At 38.9% G+C, this 17,330-nt stretch overlaps 1 protein-coding gene across 1 annotated transcript in view; it reads left to right on the top strand.

The window, feature by feature from the left end:
- Positions 1-16,696, top strand: part of LOC139737715 (MAM and LDL-receptor class A domain-containing protein 1-like) — a 55,264-nt gene extending 38,568 nt beyond the window's left edge. Inside the window, exons 37-47 of the mRNA XM_071648389.1 lie at positions 358-598; positions 1,477-1,648; positions 2,296-2,398; positions 2,986-3,132; positions 5,955-6,142; positions 10,039-10,207; positions 11,203-11,340; positions 11,652-11,914; positions 15,389-15,518; positions 15,779-15,928; positions 16,407-16,696. Coding sequence (XP_071504490.1) covers positions 358-598; positions 1,477-1,648; positions 2,296-2,398; positions 2,986-3,132; positions 5,955-6,142; positions 10,039-10,207; positions 11,203-11,340; positions 11,652-11,914; positions 15,389-15,518; positions 15,779-15,928; positions 16,407-16,696 — 1,991 coding nt within the window. The remainder of the gene's footprint in view (positions 1-357; positions 599-1,476; positions 1,649-2,295; positions 2,399-2,985; positions 3,133-5,954; positions 6,143-10,038; positions 10,208-11,202; positions 11,341-11,651; positions 11,915-15,388; positions 15,519-15,778; positions 15,929-16,406) is intronic.
- Positions 16,697-17,330: the final 634 nt, after the last annotated feature.

The raw sequence follows: 17,330 nt of genomic DNA, 5'->3' as shown, positions 1-17,330 counted from the left end.
CATCTCGACCGCCGATCACGCGATCGCCGCAAAATTTGCTTGAACATAGAGCCGGATGTCAACTACAAGATTACCTGGTCATACAGCCCGCTGCACACTATACGACTAATGACTATACAGCTGACGGGCTTTGGATCTGAAATAAACAAGCATGTTTATTCTGAGGTTATTGTGATTTATTTCGGATCCAAAGTCTGTCGGTTGTATTGTCATGAGTCTCATAGTGTGTGGCAGATTTTAGGCTTATTTCCTTTGCACATAAAGGGTCAGGATGGAATAAAGAAGTGTTACATGTAAGCTACCAGAAGGTTTATACAAGTCATGTACTTAGGATGAAGGTTATTTTGGTTTGGTCAGGTGACTGTACCTTTGAGACGGCTGTGGTTGGGGACACCTGTGGTTGGCAGAGCATCCCCAATGGTCTCTACCTCTGGGAGAAGACCCGGGCAGCCGATGTGCCCTCTGGGCGTGGTCCCGCTATCGACCACACCCTCCAAGACTCACAGGGATACTACATGTTTGTGGACAGCACCTTTGGCACCTTTGGTGTGACAGCACTGCTCGTCAGTCCCTTTGACCTGCGATCAACTGGATCTCTGTAAGATGTCAAGTTTTCAATTCAAATGTTTATGATATACATTTTGTAAATAGTTGTAAATATGTTCATGTTTCATGTGTTTTCAAACCTCAATTTGTAGAACTATTCATTGTACTGTACTTATTACCTTTTTAGAACCTTTGTATCAGACAGGTATGGCACTTGATTAGCATTCATGCTATTTTCTGATACCTTTTATCCTGTATTCATGCATGTGTCCTTTGTTATGTATTATGCCATGTAAAATTGTGAATATAGATAATAAACTGCAACTTCAACTTCAACTGTTATGGAACCTCGCATGAAAAAGACAACCAACAATAAATGTCAATGGATAAGACTTTTGGAAAAGGTCACATTATTGTTTTGCCAGCTACCATATTCACCCTCTTCACACTTTTTGCTTCAGCCTCTGATCTACAGTGCACGAATAATCACAACGTGCTCAAAAATCACAAAAGATAGATATCTCTATGCTACTACAATGCAACATTAAATACAGACAAGTTGTATGTAAATTTGAACATAACCAGTTAATGAAATTCATTTTGGTTTTTCTTTTCAACTCTATTCTTCCCACAATAAAGGCAGCTACTATGAATGACAATTTTGCCACATGGATTTTTGGGGGTAAATTTCACATTTTACAGAAGCAGCGCAAATATAGCAAGCATGCAAAAATGTTTGGGGATATTAAAGATATGCACCAGCATTCTGTTGTTCTAAAAATTACAGAAGAATGAAGTTTGCCGAAGATGGTCCAGTGTGAAAACTTAATCAAGCAGAAATGTGTATTTTTTACAGCACTGTATTCAGAGACTTTTGTTGTTGTTGTTGTTGTTGTCTTCACTGTGACCCTTCTGTGGTTTAATCCTTAGATGTGAAATGGAATTCTACTACCACATGTTGGGTGGACAGGCCGGAATGCTGGCAGCCAGTGTCATCCAGAGCAACATCCCTGTTGTCTCCTGGTCAGTGACGGGTGACCAGGGTTCCCAGTGGAACCGAGGCTCTTTGCTGGTGGGACCCAGGAACTTTGGGGACTACTATGTAAGGCAAACCACTGGTGTCACTCCATTTGTATCATTTTGTTCTCTCTTAGGCTGTTCTCTTGGAGTTGATTGAGCAACTTGAATTGCTGAGATTTTTCTAATGTAGACATGAGCATGTCTACAAAAAGGTGTGAGTTATTTGCTGAAGATCCCATGAAATGCGTATTAGTCATCAATTTTTTTTTTTTTTTCAGTAGGCCACTGGCAATGTTGAAGTCTTTAAATTCACACTTTGTTCATGTGTTGACCTATTTCACATTGAGAATCACTCTACTGAAATTGATGGACTCTGCCATTCCATGTCACACTGAGTCCCTGATTCCTGGACCCTGTCAATCCATTTCATATTGCATGTCTTGTATTTGATATTCCTGAAATCATCCAGTGAGATCAATACATGCAATGTGTTCACTAAATTATTATTCATGTCCATGTATGTAATGATGTTAGATACGTATATTGAACTTCAAGCTGTTATGTGTACTTAGAGTTGTATTGAAATTTCTCTTCATATATTTTGTACTATGTGGATTGTTTAGTAAAGTGCATTGAAATACTTTTTAAGTCTGATATTCACTATTTTCATATTTGAATTGCTATCATTATTATCATCAATGTGTACTGTCTTACTGCACCTTTCATCAGATTCGCTTTGAGGCGTCCCCAGGCATGGGATTTGATGGCAGCTCGGATCCAACTGATATCGCCCTCGACGACATCGCTTTCTTGAATTGTGATGTCAGTGGAGGTAAGGCAACTCTATGCTTACGTATGAACACAAGAACACAATGAATCTTTACTAAAGCCATATTTCACAATATTATCAAATTAAGGAATGATTCCTGGCTGATTGTATGTTGCCATTGCATCTTCTTTTTTTCTGTAAAAAAAAAACAAACTTCTTTCACCAAGGATCAATTTCTGTGTTCAGATTTTATCAACATTATTCTGTCTGTATTTCTTGAATGATTATTTGTGTTCTTCCATGTAGAATAAAGCAAACTGAGACTTTTAGAGTTTATATTGTCTTTCCGTGAACTTCATATTCTGATTATTGTAGAGTTATACAATTTACAGCAGCCATCATTAAAGGATATATAAGGAAACACTGTCTATTTTATTAGACTTGTAAAACTTGTAATTATTGTAAATAAACCTATTAAGTATTTGTTGTCAAATAGAGTAATCACTTTGTATTAAACAATTTACCAAGAAAAGCAACCTGTTTTGCCAAGGAATTTCCAATAGAAATTTACCAATGAAAGCAATGTGTGCTGCATTAAGATTCAAAGTGAGATTTTGTGATTTTAACCTGATTGATGTTTCTTCCTACAGACCTGAATTGTGACTTTGGTGAGACGGAGGGTACGATATGTGGCTGGATTCAGGCCAACGGGACAGACATGTTTGACTGGACGCCTCGCAAAGGTTCAACAGGTTCCTCCTACACTGGCCCGTCACATGATCACACCACAGGCTCAGGTATGCATGAGAGGGTCTGAACCCTTAGACTACACATGACAAGGTCATTGGTCTGTGTTTTTTGACGATTTAGGCACTTGTGCTCCATTGATATCATGCCTGTGATCATATTTTGGTGATGTCCAATTTGATAATATTTTGTCTTTGTTTTGATGTGTGTTTTTGTTTGATTATTAGTGTTGCGTTTCAACTAAAAGTTAACACATGGGTAAGCCTGTCCCCCGTGTCTTCCTGGTTATTTTCTCCCTGTATATTTTCAACACTTTTTTGTCCCCGCCGAACGAGTTCGAGCAGGGGACTATGAAACGGGCTCCGTACGTGTGTGTGTCCGTGTGTCCGTCCGTCTGTCCGTCCGTCCGTCCGTGTGTCCGTGTGTCCGTGTGTCCGTGTGTGCGTCCGTGTGTGATCAAAATCTTCAATTTGCTACTTCTCTGTCATTTATGAGCCAATTTTGATTCTGTTTGCTTTATATGATAGCACTACATGGGAGCTTTGAAACTTCTACACAGAATTTCAGTCGTGACCTTTGACCTTGACCTTTGACCTATATTGTACATTTTGCTACAAAATGCTACTCCTTCGCCATTTCTAACCCGATTTCGATTCCGTTTGCTTTATGTGATGGCACTAGGTGAGGGCTTCAAAACTTCTACACAGAATTTTGACCTTTGACTTCTTTGACCTTTGACCTTGATTTTTTGACCTATATTGTACATTTTGCTACAAAATGCTACTCCTTCGCCATTTCTAACCCGATTTCGATTCCGTTTGCTTTATGTGATGGCACTAGGTGAGGGCTTCAAAACTTCTACACAGAATTTTGACCTTTGACTTCTTTGACCTTTGACCTTGATTTTTGACCTATATTGTACATTTTGCTACGAAATGCTACTCCTTCGCCATTTTTAACCCGATTTCGATTCCGTTTGCTTTATATGATGGCACTAGTTGAGGGCTTCAAAACTTCTACACAGAATTTTGACCTTTGACTTCTTTGACCTTTGACCTTGATTTTTGACCTATATTGTGCATTTTGCTACAGAATGCTACTCCTTCGCCATTTCTAACCCGATTTCGATTCCGTTTGCTTTATGTGATAGCACTAGGTGAGGGCTTCAAAACTTCTACACAGAATTTTGACCTTTGTCTTCTTTGACCTTTGACCTTGATTTTTGACCTATATTGTACATTGGCTACAAAATGCTACTCCTTCGCCATTTCTAACCCAATTTCGATTCCATTTGCTTTATGTGATGGCACTAGGTGAGGGCTTCAAAACTTCTACACAGAATTTTGACCTTTGACTTCTTTGACCTTTGACCTTGATTTTTTACCTATATTGCACATTTTGTTACAAAATGCTACTTCCGGCGGGGACATATGTTACGCACCGCGTAATTTCTACTTTTCCTTGTTTCATTTAACCCTATTCTAACTGGGGGGGGGGGTTCAATTTGACCCCCCCTCGACATTGGCGCCACGATTCCGCAACACGCAAAGATTTTGCCGCGTCGTTTCATGACTTTTGAAGTCTCCCGCATGTTTTCAGACCAAATTTGGGATATCCGGGTACACCATTCTGAAGTTACGTAATGTTTTGCGTATGCATGTCAACCCAAAAATGGCTCAAATTCATGATATCGTGTGCAAATCCAGTGCAAATTGTGTTTTTTGGTTAAATTGGTATAAATTAGATTATTTCAACTTTTAACCATTGAAATTAATCAATTTTAATGTAGATAAGTTTGAAAAAGTGCCTGCAACAAACTTTGGCCAAAAAACAATAGAAAACAAAAGGTCAAAAAACAGTGAAATACATAAGAAATTAACAAAACAATAAAAAACAAAAGAAACTGATTTTGATTGTGCTATTTTTTTACAAGAAAATTGTTCAATGTGTCTTGAAGAACTCTTACACAAAAATTTAGCAATCATTCAGTCTTTTTAATGGAGTTATAGGTGAAAAAATCATTTCATGCGTAAATTTGCATAATTAATTTACTAAAAAAAGAAAATCAAATTTTTTATTTTGTATGACCATGTAATCTTGTAGTTGACATCCAACTCTATGTTCAGGCAAAATTTTGCGGTGATCGCGAGATCGGCGGCCGAGATCTGAAGGGGGGGTCAAATTGACGCCCCCACGTAAAAACTTGGTCTCAAATAGCCCAGTTAGAATAGGGTTAATCCCACTCTCTGCATGAGGCTAATTGTACCTTATTTTGATATGCTGAATTCAACCAAAATATTGGTATCAATTATTTTGATGTTTTCTTGGCTATTCAAATGGAATCTGACACCCCCCCCCAAAAAAAAAGAGAAAATAATCCCCTTTTTTTTCCTTTTAATCATCCCAACTGTTTTTTTTTTTGTGTTTGTTTTTTAAGCTGGACCATTTATTTTATTCTTTCATCTGTTTTCTTCCTTTTTTTTTTGCTGAGAAAAAGTGTGTTATTGAAATTCATTGTAAACCAATATCAGATTGTCAAATTCCTCTATGTGAACAGAAGTCTATCCAGTTAGTGGTGTGGGGGTATTTTGTTAGAAAAGAAGGAAGGTGTCTGTATGAACTCATACTGTAAAACCAGAAACATGAAACTTTGGCCAGTTGGAGCCGACGTTCTTTCTTGTGGCAATAAACTTTCACGAATTGCCACCGGCATTCAACACATTGTGTACACAAAAGCTTTCACATGCATTTTACTTTCTCAAATCTTGGCTCCTTGTGAAATTTGCCTAAGTTTCATGCATGCTGAAATGTTTGGTTTCATAGTAATTTGAAGGTGGCTGGATGTCTCTGTTTATGTCCTAATCTGTTCCAGGTTACTATATCTACATTGAGGCATCCTCCCCCAGGGTCAGTGGTGACTTCGCCCGTCTCCTCTCTGGAGCCCTGCGCCCCACGGCTGGTGAGCCCTACTGCTTCTCCTTCTACTACCACATGTATGGCACCAGCATCGGCTCTCTCACTATCTTCATGAGGGATGCGGACGGCTCCAATGAGGAAGTGGTAAGATTCTGTTAACTCTTCAGCCGCGGTCACACTTGCAAAAGATCGCAAAGTTTAAGTTCACAATTGATCTCAATGTTTTGCCACTGTGACCACAAACTCGCAAAAGTTTTCGCAAAACTTCCCATGAAATTTCCCACTCAAAGTAGGGATGGATTATTTCCCGGTCCCCCGCCAATCTTTTTGCTCTTTGGACAGTGTGAACGCTAGCAAGTAAAATGCTGTGAAGTTTGTCATATAACCAGTTCACCATCAGTTTGCAGTCATTGTGATGTTGTACGTGTATGCATTGTTATGTCACAATCACTAGCTGTCAGATGGTGTGCTCTTTCTTCTTTCTTGTGCACACACATCAGTGTCCCAAACTTTGAGAACTTTAACCCTAAAAAGACTGAGGGGGGGCCTAAAAGGCCCCCCCCTCGACATTTCGCGCGATTACTCTGCAACACGCAATGCTCTCGCCGCGATGCTCTATGACTTTTTTCTTTCGAGTTTCCCGCACATTTTGACACCAAATTTGTGACGCCCGGGGGTACGGTTCTGAAGTTACATAACTTTTTGTACATGCATGTGAGACCGAAAATGGCTCAAAAATGTGATTTTGTGTACAAAGTCAATACAAATTGAGTTTTATCACATGGTTCATATAAATATGCTTATTTTTACTCTCAATGGCTAAAATCAATTTGTTTTAGTAGTATTATGCTTCAAAAAGGGTCTGCCACAAATTTTGCTGAAAAAAACAACAAAAACAAAAGGTCGAAAAAACAAAGAAATACATAAGAAATTCATAAAACAATAAAAGAAATAAGAAATCAATTTTGATACTGAATTTTTTTTCAAGTACATTTGCTAAGAATGCTACAAAGAATATCTAGACCAAAAATGAGCACTTTTGGAGCTTTATTTACTGATTTAGATAAAAAAGTCTGATTTCTCGCATAAATTAGTATAATTAATCAAAATAAAATAAAAGAAGACTATTTTGGAAAATTTAAATATACGATCTTGTAGATTACATCGCACACTATCATTGTGCAAATTTCCGCGGCGATCGCGCGATCCACGGCCGAGATCTTAAGGGGGGGCCCTTTAGGCCCCCCCCCCAGTCTTTCGAGCTACCAAAATAGCCCAGTCTTTTTAGGGTTAAACTTCAGTAAGTTTGGCTGCCATTGTGAATGTACAAGCAAACAAACAACAAGCAAACTTTGCAAAGACTTTGCAATCTTAAACTTTGCAAGCTTTTGTCAGTGTGACAGCAGCTATTGTATGGCTTTAGTGCCCATTGGCACAAATTAAATGCTATGGCATTGTATACACTGTTCAGAGTCCCTGGCACAGAATTTAATCATTCATGGCTCCAGAGTTTAACCCATTCAATGAAGGACTTTCTTTCGTGAGGCCTTGAATTTTTGAAGATCGATTTACAGTAGAATATGATAGAATCAGACAATGCCAACTGTACCGACATGTGATAACCCAACACTTGTTCATTTGTCAAACAAAAACAAAAAAAGTCAAGTGTTTGTAAAAGAAAGCATCAAAAGCTGTTAAACTTTGCCTGGGAGTGATTACAGGCAATCAATATGATAGCATGGCGCAAACATCAGGGAATATGAGAGCATGGACAAGGAAAGAAAAGGAAAAAAGAAAATATGAACAGGAAATCAATGTAGTGTATACATCTATTCATCAAGTGTTTTCCATATCATGAAACTCTGTTTCTTCTTATTAGTGGGGCAGATATGTGAAAAAAATGCTCACATCCGGCGGATAGTATGAAATTTTGCACATAGGGGTATTTTGGGGCGCTGATTTCAAAAATTGCCGGATCCAAGAGATCTGGCCTCGGGGTCGGCCGCCATTTTGAATTCCAATATGGCCGCCGTCAAAGATCCCTATCTTCAGTTCTGAGTGACATAAGCCATTTGAATTTGATACGTAAACGCATGGTGATATGGTAACTTCAATAACAGACTTATCTGACATGTCTGACAATCTGCGAGAGGAGGAGATTGTTTTGGTTTTGGCATGGGCTATGTAGCTCCATGGTGCGTGTGTGTGTACGTGTGTGTACGTGTGCATTACACATTGTCAGCACCGGCAAACTGGGAATGCTCTCCTTCTTATTCCTGTATTTTCGTTATTTACGGGTCAATTTTTTTCATCCGAAATGTAAAATGGATGACCATAGAATTTCTCAATAGAATATAAAATTGAAAACTTTAGAAAGGATAGAGAAAACTGAGTTCACTTTGAATGGTCTACCACAGGCAGATATCCTTATCATGCTCTTACGTGATACGACAGCTGCTGTAGTCATTAAACCCTGGCTTGGCCTCCAGGTTTGTCACGCCTGAGCAGAAAGTTAATTTGCAATGGACAAATACTTCGACTCCCAACTCCCAAAGAAAAATCTTTAGCGAGGTATAGCACCCCATCAGCTTCGTGGAAGTGGGGTCTCGCCTCAAACGAGGGATTGACGGCATGTATGATTTTTATCCATTTATATATCCACTTTATGTGACAGAATTTTCTAAGTATAATATTTTGGAAATTTGGACTCAATAGACAATTTTCTAAGTGGCTGAATTGTGATCTAGAACCACATTGATGGAATAACAATAAAATTATTATCTCTTTTCTCCTGAAAAAAAAAAAAAAATGTAATTTTGCATGTGCTTACTATATGTGACCCTGCACCACAAAACAAACAAAAAGTCACCAGACATGAATTTTTAGTTAAGACCATATTCTGAAAGAGCAGACTTTAATCTGTAAAATGATGCATAACTCAAATCAAATGGACTCTCCTAACCTATCTAAATACTGGAAAGAAAGCACAAACTCAGGAAAAGAGTGAACTGAGAAAAGAGGCTCTGAAGTACAGTGTCTATTTAAGTACTTAATCTTCACCAAGCCGTGTTGGCTGTGCCATGAATGGGACAAAAAAACAGGATGTTAACTACTGGAGTAACAACAATGAAGGGATTATCAGATCAAACTGAAATTGAGCATGCCTTATTAACACACTCTGTCCTTAATTAATCCCAACCTTCAAAGCAGTAGCATCATCCTTTCAAAAGTTATGGGAGTTGAAAGTGGAGAGTGTGTTCAAGGTTTTTAAGAAATGAAAAGAGGACTCTAAAGACACACATAGTCACACTATTCTGCGAAAAAATGTCCAAGATAAAATGCTAGAAAACACACTTTCCTGCCCATTTTATGATCCCAAATTTTAGCATAATGTAGAAAAAGAATCGCTCTTCCAGAAAATATGAAGTCAAGATCGGCTCATTTTACCTACTTCATCTATTTTCAGTCGTCACACAAAATCAGTGTTTGCTTCTTTTTGTTCGTTTTGTGATGCACGGTCACATATAGAACACATTTCTGCTTTTACAAATATAAGTTGACTCACAAAAAAACAAGAAAAATAAGACACTGCCAAATGTAAGGTGTATATGATACACTCTGCCCTGTTCACATTTGATATTTAAATATAATAATGTTCAAACAAACATTTAGTTTACACATACCACATAGTTTATTACTTGTAGCACTACCAATATAAACAGTTCTTTCATTGGAAATGGTAAACTTATGTATGTCAGTCCATTGTGAACAGTGCACTGGAAATATGGGCTACTATGGTGCATTGAGAAAATTTTGACAAACATGATGCTTTTCAGAACTGAATTAAATGTAACAACACCAAAATACTTTTACAGTCATAAAAATATACCTTAAGATATCCCAGTCTATAGTTTCCTTTTCTGCAGTGTTGATACAACTGGAATCCTTTAGGATGCAGGGTCCAGGGAAGATGCTGTATTGTAGCCATATATAGCAACTTTTGATTCCTTCCTTTTTGCTCATCCCAACCTCAACCATAGATCTGGATAAAGCAAGGAAACCAAGCAAATGAATGGTTGCTAGGGCAACGGAACATCATAACAACAGATCCCTTTGAGTTGGTGATCGAGGCCAAGCGTGCTGGCACCTGGTATGGTGACACCTCCATTGACGATGTCAGCTATGAAGCAGGAGCCTGTCCTGGCACATGTGAGTCATAGAGGGCAGTCTGCTCTCTCATTTTTTTTTTTCTATCTTTTTTTACATTTTTTTTCACTTATGCTTGCACCAATCACAGAATTCCAATGACCACCATTTTCCATGGACTTTGGAGTACTGCCAAAAAAATACAGTCAGACAATGGCAATCCATCTACAGTGGCATCAGGCTGCATGTGTCCTCTTTAAACTGCCCTGACAAGAAACTTGGTGTTTGACACCTTTTATGTACAGTGGCCACCTCTCTGAAGTGGCCTGCAGCAATTGTATCTCTCGTTCTGGAGCAATATTTTGCACTATGCCATGCTGCAGCTGCGGAGTCCAAGTTGATGTACTATAGTAGGGAAGAAAGGTCTATTCTGTCTGGTGTAGGGCACTTTTTATTCTTCTTTATCTGCCTCTGCCATATTATGTGAGAAGACTTCTCCAGGTGCAAGAAATTGTATTTGTATATAAAATACTGCCACTTCATTGGAAATTTTCATTCATTTAATAGATATAAGTTGCTTGTCCCCAATCTTAAATGGCATGGCTTAAAAACAACAAACAATATTAAATAATTTAGTATCTGCTTATCAAATAACAACCCTCATTTATCTTTAAATCTCATAAAATTGTTATCAAGGATGGTAATAATAAATAAAACACTTTTTTGCCTTCTCATTTCAGATAAGACAAATATGTGTTACAGCCTATTGCATTGATGCATATATAAAAGACATTTGTTTGTTCTTTTCATTACAGGTAATATTTGAAATGATCCTACCTACTGCTTACCTGATAAAGTTTACTGTCATTATTCAGAGGTATATTTGGCCGTACTTGCATGAAGACTCATTATTTGTGCTCCAAGGAGGTATGGATTTAATTAACTAGTGCTCGGGTGACAGTGTAATGAGTGATAAGTGCAGCAGGTACTGCATATGAAAGAGACAGAAAATTTGATACATCACTCTTTAACTTTCAAACTCTTTTCTTGCGGACCAGTGGAATGCGACTTTGAGATCGACTTCTGTGATTGGGTAAACCTTGATGACAGGGACGACTTTGATTGGCTGTGGGGTTCCTCCGTGTCCTCAGGTGGGGTCGGACCACCTAATGATCACACCACCACCAGTTCAACAGGTGCGTTTGGAAAACATTTGGACTTCATAATCTACTACACACACTTAATTTTTCTTAAAGTTTGTGCTCTTCTGAACTAGTGCAAATATAAACACATACTCAAACTTGTATAAAATGCTTCAAGCAGTCATTAAAAAATTATAATCTTAAAGGGAAGGGTACATAAAGCTTTTTTGAAAAATTGCATTCTGCAGTACTGTACGAAATAGAATGTGAATTCAACCACTGAAATGAGCCCTGTGTTCGGTAGCAATGTATGCCAATAATGTATGGCTGTATTTTGTGTATTGTGCATCATTCTGTCCTCCCAGGCAAGTATCTGTACATTGACACGACGAGCCAAAGTTCGGGAGACATTGCCATTCTTGAGAGTAGGGACTACATCCACACGGGGGCACGATGCGTCTCCTTTTACTACCACATGAGCGGCCCTGACCCAGGCTCACTCTCTGTGTACAAGATGGATGACGATGAGTTCTTGGTGGAACCAGGATTCAGTAAATCAGGCAATCAGGGCTACCGTTGGCATATGGGTCAGGTAGAGGTCATACCCTCTCCAGACACTAGCTACAAGGTGAGGCGTAGTACAGAGATGACAACGTCACTTTTTTTGCAATATTTTTGATTATTTTTCTTTCCCTAAAACTACTGCAGGTTTCATGGAAACTAGTGTTTTTCTCAAATTGTTTTACTAGATGTATTGTATTTTTATCTCAGGTAAAGTAAAAATACCGTTTTCTACCCAAAATACACTTTTTTTCAGCCATTAGAATACTGCAGTGCTGTTAAAAATGTTAGCATCCCAGATAGTACCAAGCGAGGGAGCTTTCCATCCTATCAGGCGTGAAGTTTCCTCCTGTCAGATTGGTGTCGGGGGGTGCTGTGCTTGTTTTAGTTCAAGAATAGAACCTGAGAAATGTCTTCGTGTGATTGGCTAATTCCTAAAGATCAAATCAGGTCATTTTATTTGTTTTGATGTATTCTGCTTTTTCCCTTTTGATGACCTTTTCATTCTTAGTATCTTTCATTTCAGAGAACCCTTACCTTTCATTCCCAGAACTCTTTCAGTCTCAGCACCTCGGTACACCCTGTCATTGTTAAGAACTGTTTCTCTAACCCTTTTATTCCCCATTGCTATCTGTGACATACAATATACATTGCATGTAAGAAGTATGATTCCACTTACATGTTGCTCCAAGATTTTTAACTTGAATCATTTTATTTGTCATGCATATGTAACTGCTGGTTTTTACTGTGATCTCCACTGTGTGGCTGTTCCCCGTCTTCTCACCTATGTGTAAGGGACATGAGTCCCTCCTAGAGGAGACTAAGGGATAGAAATGAGTACAGTAGCATTGTATTGCTCTTTAATCCTTTTAAGTGCTAGTGCTAGGGACTTTTAGCAGCTGGTGTACAATGTTATGGGATTTTCTTTGCCAATCAGCACTCCAAGCAGACAGGGGGTTAAAAGCACTGACAAATTACAGAGCAATTTGTAATCCTCAGAGTAGTCATAAAACCTTGTGAAGCTCACAAGATATGTGAAACAGAAAATAGGAACCAATAATGATTGACCTGCAAATCCATTGATGCGAAATGACCTTAGGCCAATCAAGTTCATTTGCTGATGTAATGCGTCTGACCATGTTTTCACATATCTTCTGAACAAAAGAATATATCGAGACTTGAGCCTTTTGTATGTCTTGAGTACCAATTGCCAAAGAAAACCCTGTGATATTGTCTACACTGTCCATAGCACTCTGTCACAGAGAGAGTAAATAGAGTACCTATTTCTTGATCAAAATGTTTTGAGCTGATGATTTTATTTTTGGGCATCTACTTATGAATTATCTGTCCATGTATGTTGGACCTGTGTGTTATGAGATGATACACCAAACACTCATGAGTTGACCTTAAAAACACCAACAGATCTACTTCAAAGCTGTCCACGGCTCTCCAAGCAGCAACAGTGACATGGCCATCGACGACATCAACATTGATGACAGAATCTGCCTGCCGGAGGGCGACTGTACATTTGAGTATGACATGTGCGGCTACTCCAACGCCTACATAGGTGATGATTTTGACTGGCTGAGATCAAGTTATACCACTTCCTCTGGAGGCACAGGACCAACGTTTGACCACACTACTGGGACAGGCTTTGGTGAGTGCTTGTATGAGGTCTGGCCTTGTTTAAGACTTGATAAATACTGGAATTTTCGTCTGACCTGTAAAAGCGTCTGATATTTCTTCTCATCATTAAAATCTTAGAATATGTTGGAACAATATCCTTGGTGAAAATTGACAATTTGAGCATTTGTTGTTGTTCCTTATTTTAATTAAAGGAATACAATGTATAAGTTCATTGGTGTGTGATAAAAAGCAAGGTTTTCTGTCTTTTCCCGATGTGGTTTTCTCTATTCTTCATCTCTCCCCTGAATTTGCTATTCCAAATGATTTGAAGAGGAAAAAAGAAGAGAATAAAGGGATAATATGAAAATGGGTCGTCCTCTACTCTGTTCTAAAATTCCTGTCCTCCTATAAAAAGTTACATGACTTTGAAGAACAGAAATGTTTTAAAAAACCCTCATGTGTTGGAGTCTCAGAATAATGTGGCACGCAGTTTTTTCACACTGTGGCTTGCAAAGAGTTAAATACAGTTAAATTTCGACACTTTTTTTCTGCCAGGTTATTTTGTGTTCATCGAGGCATCAGGCCGCAGACAAGGGGACTATGCGTGGCTGCTCAGTGAACATTTTGAGCCGACTGGAGGTAAGGACTCATCTACCCTTGTTGTAGTTCAGTATACCCACCACCTGTGGCTGGTAGCTAGCTCTCAGAGGGTGTGTAGTGCTGTGAGATGTGTGGTGTGCTGTGCTGATGTTGATCTGTAAAAGTGTGTTCAGCACACTGTACTAAGTATGTAATTTACATGTATGTTTAATAATATTTATGTGGAACACATTATATCATCACCTTGAACTTGTTTTTTGGAAAAGATACTAAAATAAGATGGTATGAATTTATGTATTGGGAGAATATTTGGATATGAGTATATCTTATAATTCTCTTAAAAAAATATTTGATGATATACACTGTACACTGTTTTTGATTTAGAGGCAGAGAATTCCAGATATCTGGCCCGTGATGTTTTAATGGTATTTGGGCTATGATGATTCAAGGGTTTTTGAGCTGTGCAGTCTCCCTGTGTGTAAGCTGGAGGCATCAACTAACCATAAAATCTCACTTCCTTCAAGAGCTGAATAAATGTTTTCAGCCATTGAACCACACATTTGACTGGTCCTAGAGGATTATATGTTCACTCTGTCCACTCTTCTGTGTTTTAATTGCATCCCCCCTCAAGCCCGCTGCATGGAGTGGTGGTACCACATGTACGGCCAAGGGATGGGTACCCTGAACGTCTACACACAGACAGAAGGTACCGAGCCTTTGCTCCTGTCAACAGTCAGTGGTAACCAAGGCAATGTCTGGCTGCTTGGCAAGGCGAATGTAGCCGCAACTTCAAATTTCTGGGTAAGACCAATGGAAACCACAGGATTTGTAAATCCACATTTTATTCTGTTGACACAGGTGTTAATGAAGCAGTCACGGCACTGAGTTCTGCGTGTGTGCAATGGATTTGAAAGCAAAGATATGATATACAAGCAGCATAATCTTTTTCTTTAAAATAATAATCTGCTGTTGTTTAAACAATTTCTCTATAACTGCTACTGTCTCCTATTATTCTCCTATCTCTGTTGGTGCAACCTCAACTTCCATCTCAGCGTTGCCCGTGTACACCTGTCACCATTTGCCTTCCTTACACTCTCCCACTGATACTTCCCTCCTCTGATCTCCTCTTTCTAGGGTCTACTTTCACCAAACATCAGTCCATTCAAGGACTGCATACACATGGGATTACTCCAAACCTTTCTTCCTAATTTGCACGAGCTAATATTTATGGTAGTGAAGTTCTTATATGCACAAGTACAGAATATTCTAAGACATTTTAATCTTTGATATTATTCAACTATTTGCCCTTGTGTAGGTCATCTTTGAGGCAGTGGTTGGATATAATTACACCAGCGATGTCTCGTTAGATGACCTTTACCTCCACGAAGGAATGTGTGCCATCACAATGAAGCCCATCACCCAACCGCCACCACCAGCAACATACCGTAAGTGACCAGGCTGACCAGTAGTATGTTTCCACTCTGTCCTATATTGTGGAGTAATTGTGTCCGGCATTGGCTCACACTCCACAAGGGTTATTATACAATGTACTTGCCTGTCTCCCCTATCAAGTGGAACTCCAATGCAAGTCCCATATTGTATTTTATATGTTGTATTTTGTATGTTTTCCCATGGTCCCAGGTTGCTGTATTTTCATATGTATGCCCATGGTCCCCAGTCACTCTATTTTGTGTTTGCCCTTCAGCACCTGATATTCATGACTGTGACTTTGAGATGGATTTCTGCAACTGGACTCAGGCTGCATCTAATGACTTTAACTGGACCAGGGCCTCAGGAGCAACGGACAGTGCAGGAACAGGTCCCTCTGCAGATCACACTAAGGGCGATGAAACAGGTACAAAGTGTATGGTGTAGTAGTCGTAGTCCTAAGCCATTAGCAATGCATGTTGGCAAGGGAGCAGGACAAGAAAGCAAAATGTTGCACACTGCATTAAAGAAATATAAACATATATGCATGGACAGAGGGAGTAATAGATTTAGAGAAATAGAAAAATAGGTAAATTATTCATTTGTGAAGCCAGGTGTGATGTTTTAGTCTGCTTGATATATAAGGCTACCCAAATGCAGTTATAGTAGAAACAAAAAATTGACAAATGATTACCTTTCAACTGCATCATGTTAAAGCAAAAAAAATTGTCAAGAAGTTAGAACGTACTAATGAAATATAAAGATACTTGATAAAACTTTCAAGGAAATGTCCTGTACCTTATTTATTGCTTTGATTCTGTGTCCAGGATTGATAAAAAACATCTTGTTGTATTGAAAGAATTAGTGGAATATTTACTGTGCAATCAATCTCCCACTCAACACAGGGTTCTATATCTACATTGAGACGTCCAGTGGCTCCAATGGGGACATGGCACGCCTCTACTCCTCCCTGCTGAATAATGACGACCCAGACGGCTACTGCATGGACTTCTGGTATCAGATGTATGGCACACAACTAGGGGCGCTCTCCGTCTACGAGGTGATAGGCGACGATGAGAGAGCGGTGTGGCGGCAGCGTGACTCTCGTGGCCCGCACTGGGTTCAGGCCCAGCTTCATTTCACGGAGCAGGCTTCATACACAGTATGTATATATGGCAGTGGTGTGGGATGTTAGTAGAAATCAGAGGAAGGGGGGGGGGGGGAGGGGGGTAGGATGTTGAGCAAGGGGCCATGGTACATTGAGTCACTTATTATCTTAGAGAACAGAAATCATTTGAGGTGAAAATGTTCTTCCTCAAGTAGACCTTTGGGTAAAGTACAGGCAAGATTTTACATCATTAAATGCTGCATCAAAATAAAAAAAAAAAAATGCAAAAGAAAACCATTATGTTCAGGACATTTTTATTGTTTTCTAGAGTTAGTGATATAGCGCACAGTCACATAAATGTAAACTAGATAGGATGATGTCATGTCCTCACAAGATTCCCATTTTCCTTATGTACAAATCTCGTCAAAATTCCCCTTTTTTATTATTATGTTATATAGTATGTATCCTGTACATCAAAAATGTAGATGTTCAATAATTTAGCAATGCTGACATGAAGTTAGGTAGTTTAGTCAAGCCTTTTACTGTGAGAGATATACCGTTAACCCGTTCCATTCTGAATTCTGAAATGCCCATAGACTAATCCACAGGCCACCAGGTTCCCATAATGAACAGATTAAGTTCAGAGTTGACAATCTATGATGGCATTACAATAATTTCTGCAATTTTCAGAGTATATTATGTCTGAAGATAATCTCTACAA

Source organism: Diadema antillarum, unplaced genomic scaffold, assembly GCF_040938485.1.
Source record: "Diadema antillarum isolate AM-2024a unplaced genomic scaffold, OU_Dant_1.0 seq00000701_RagTag, whole genome shotgun sequence".
NCBI lineage: Eukaryota > Metazoa > Echinodermata > Echinoidea > Diadematoida > Diadematidae > Diadema > Diadema antillarum.
The sequence above is the reverse complement of the archived record's forward strand: the minus strand, read 5'-3'. Positions and strand labels throughout refer to the sequence as shown.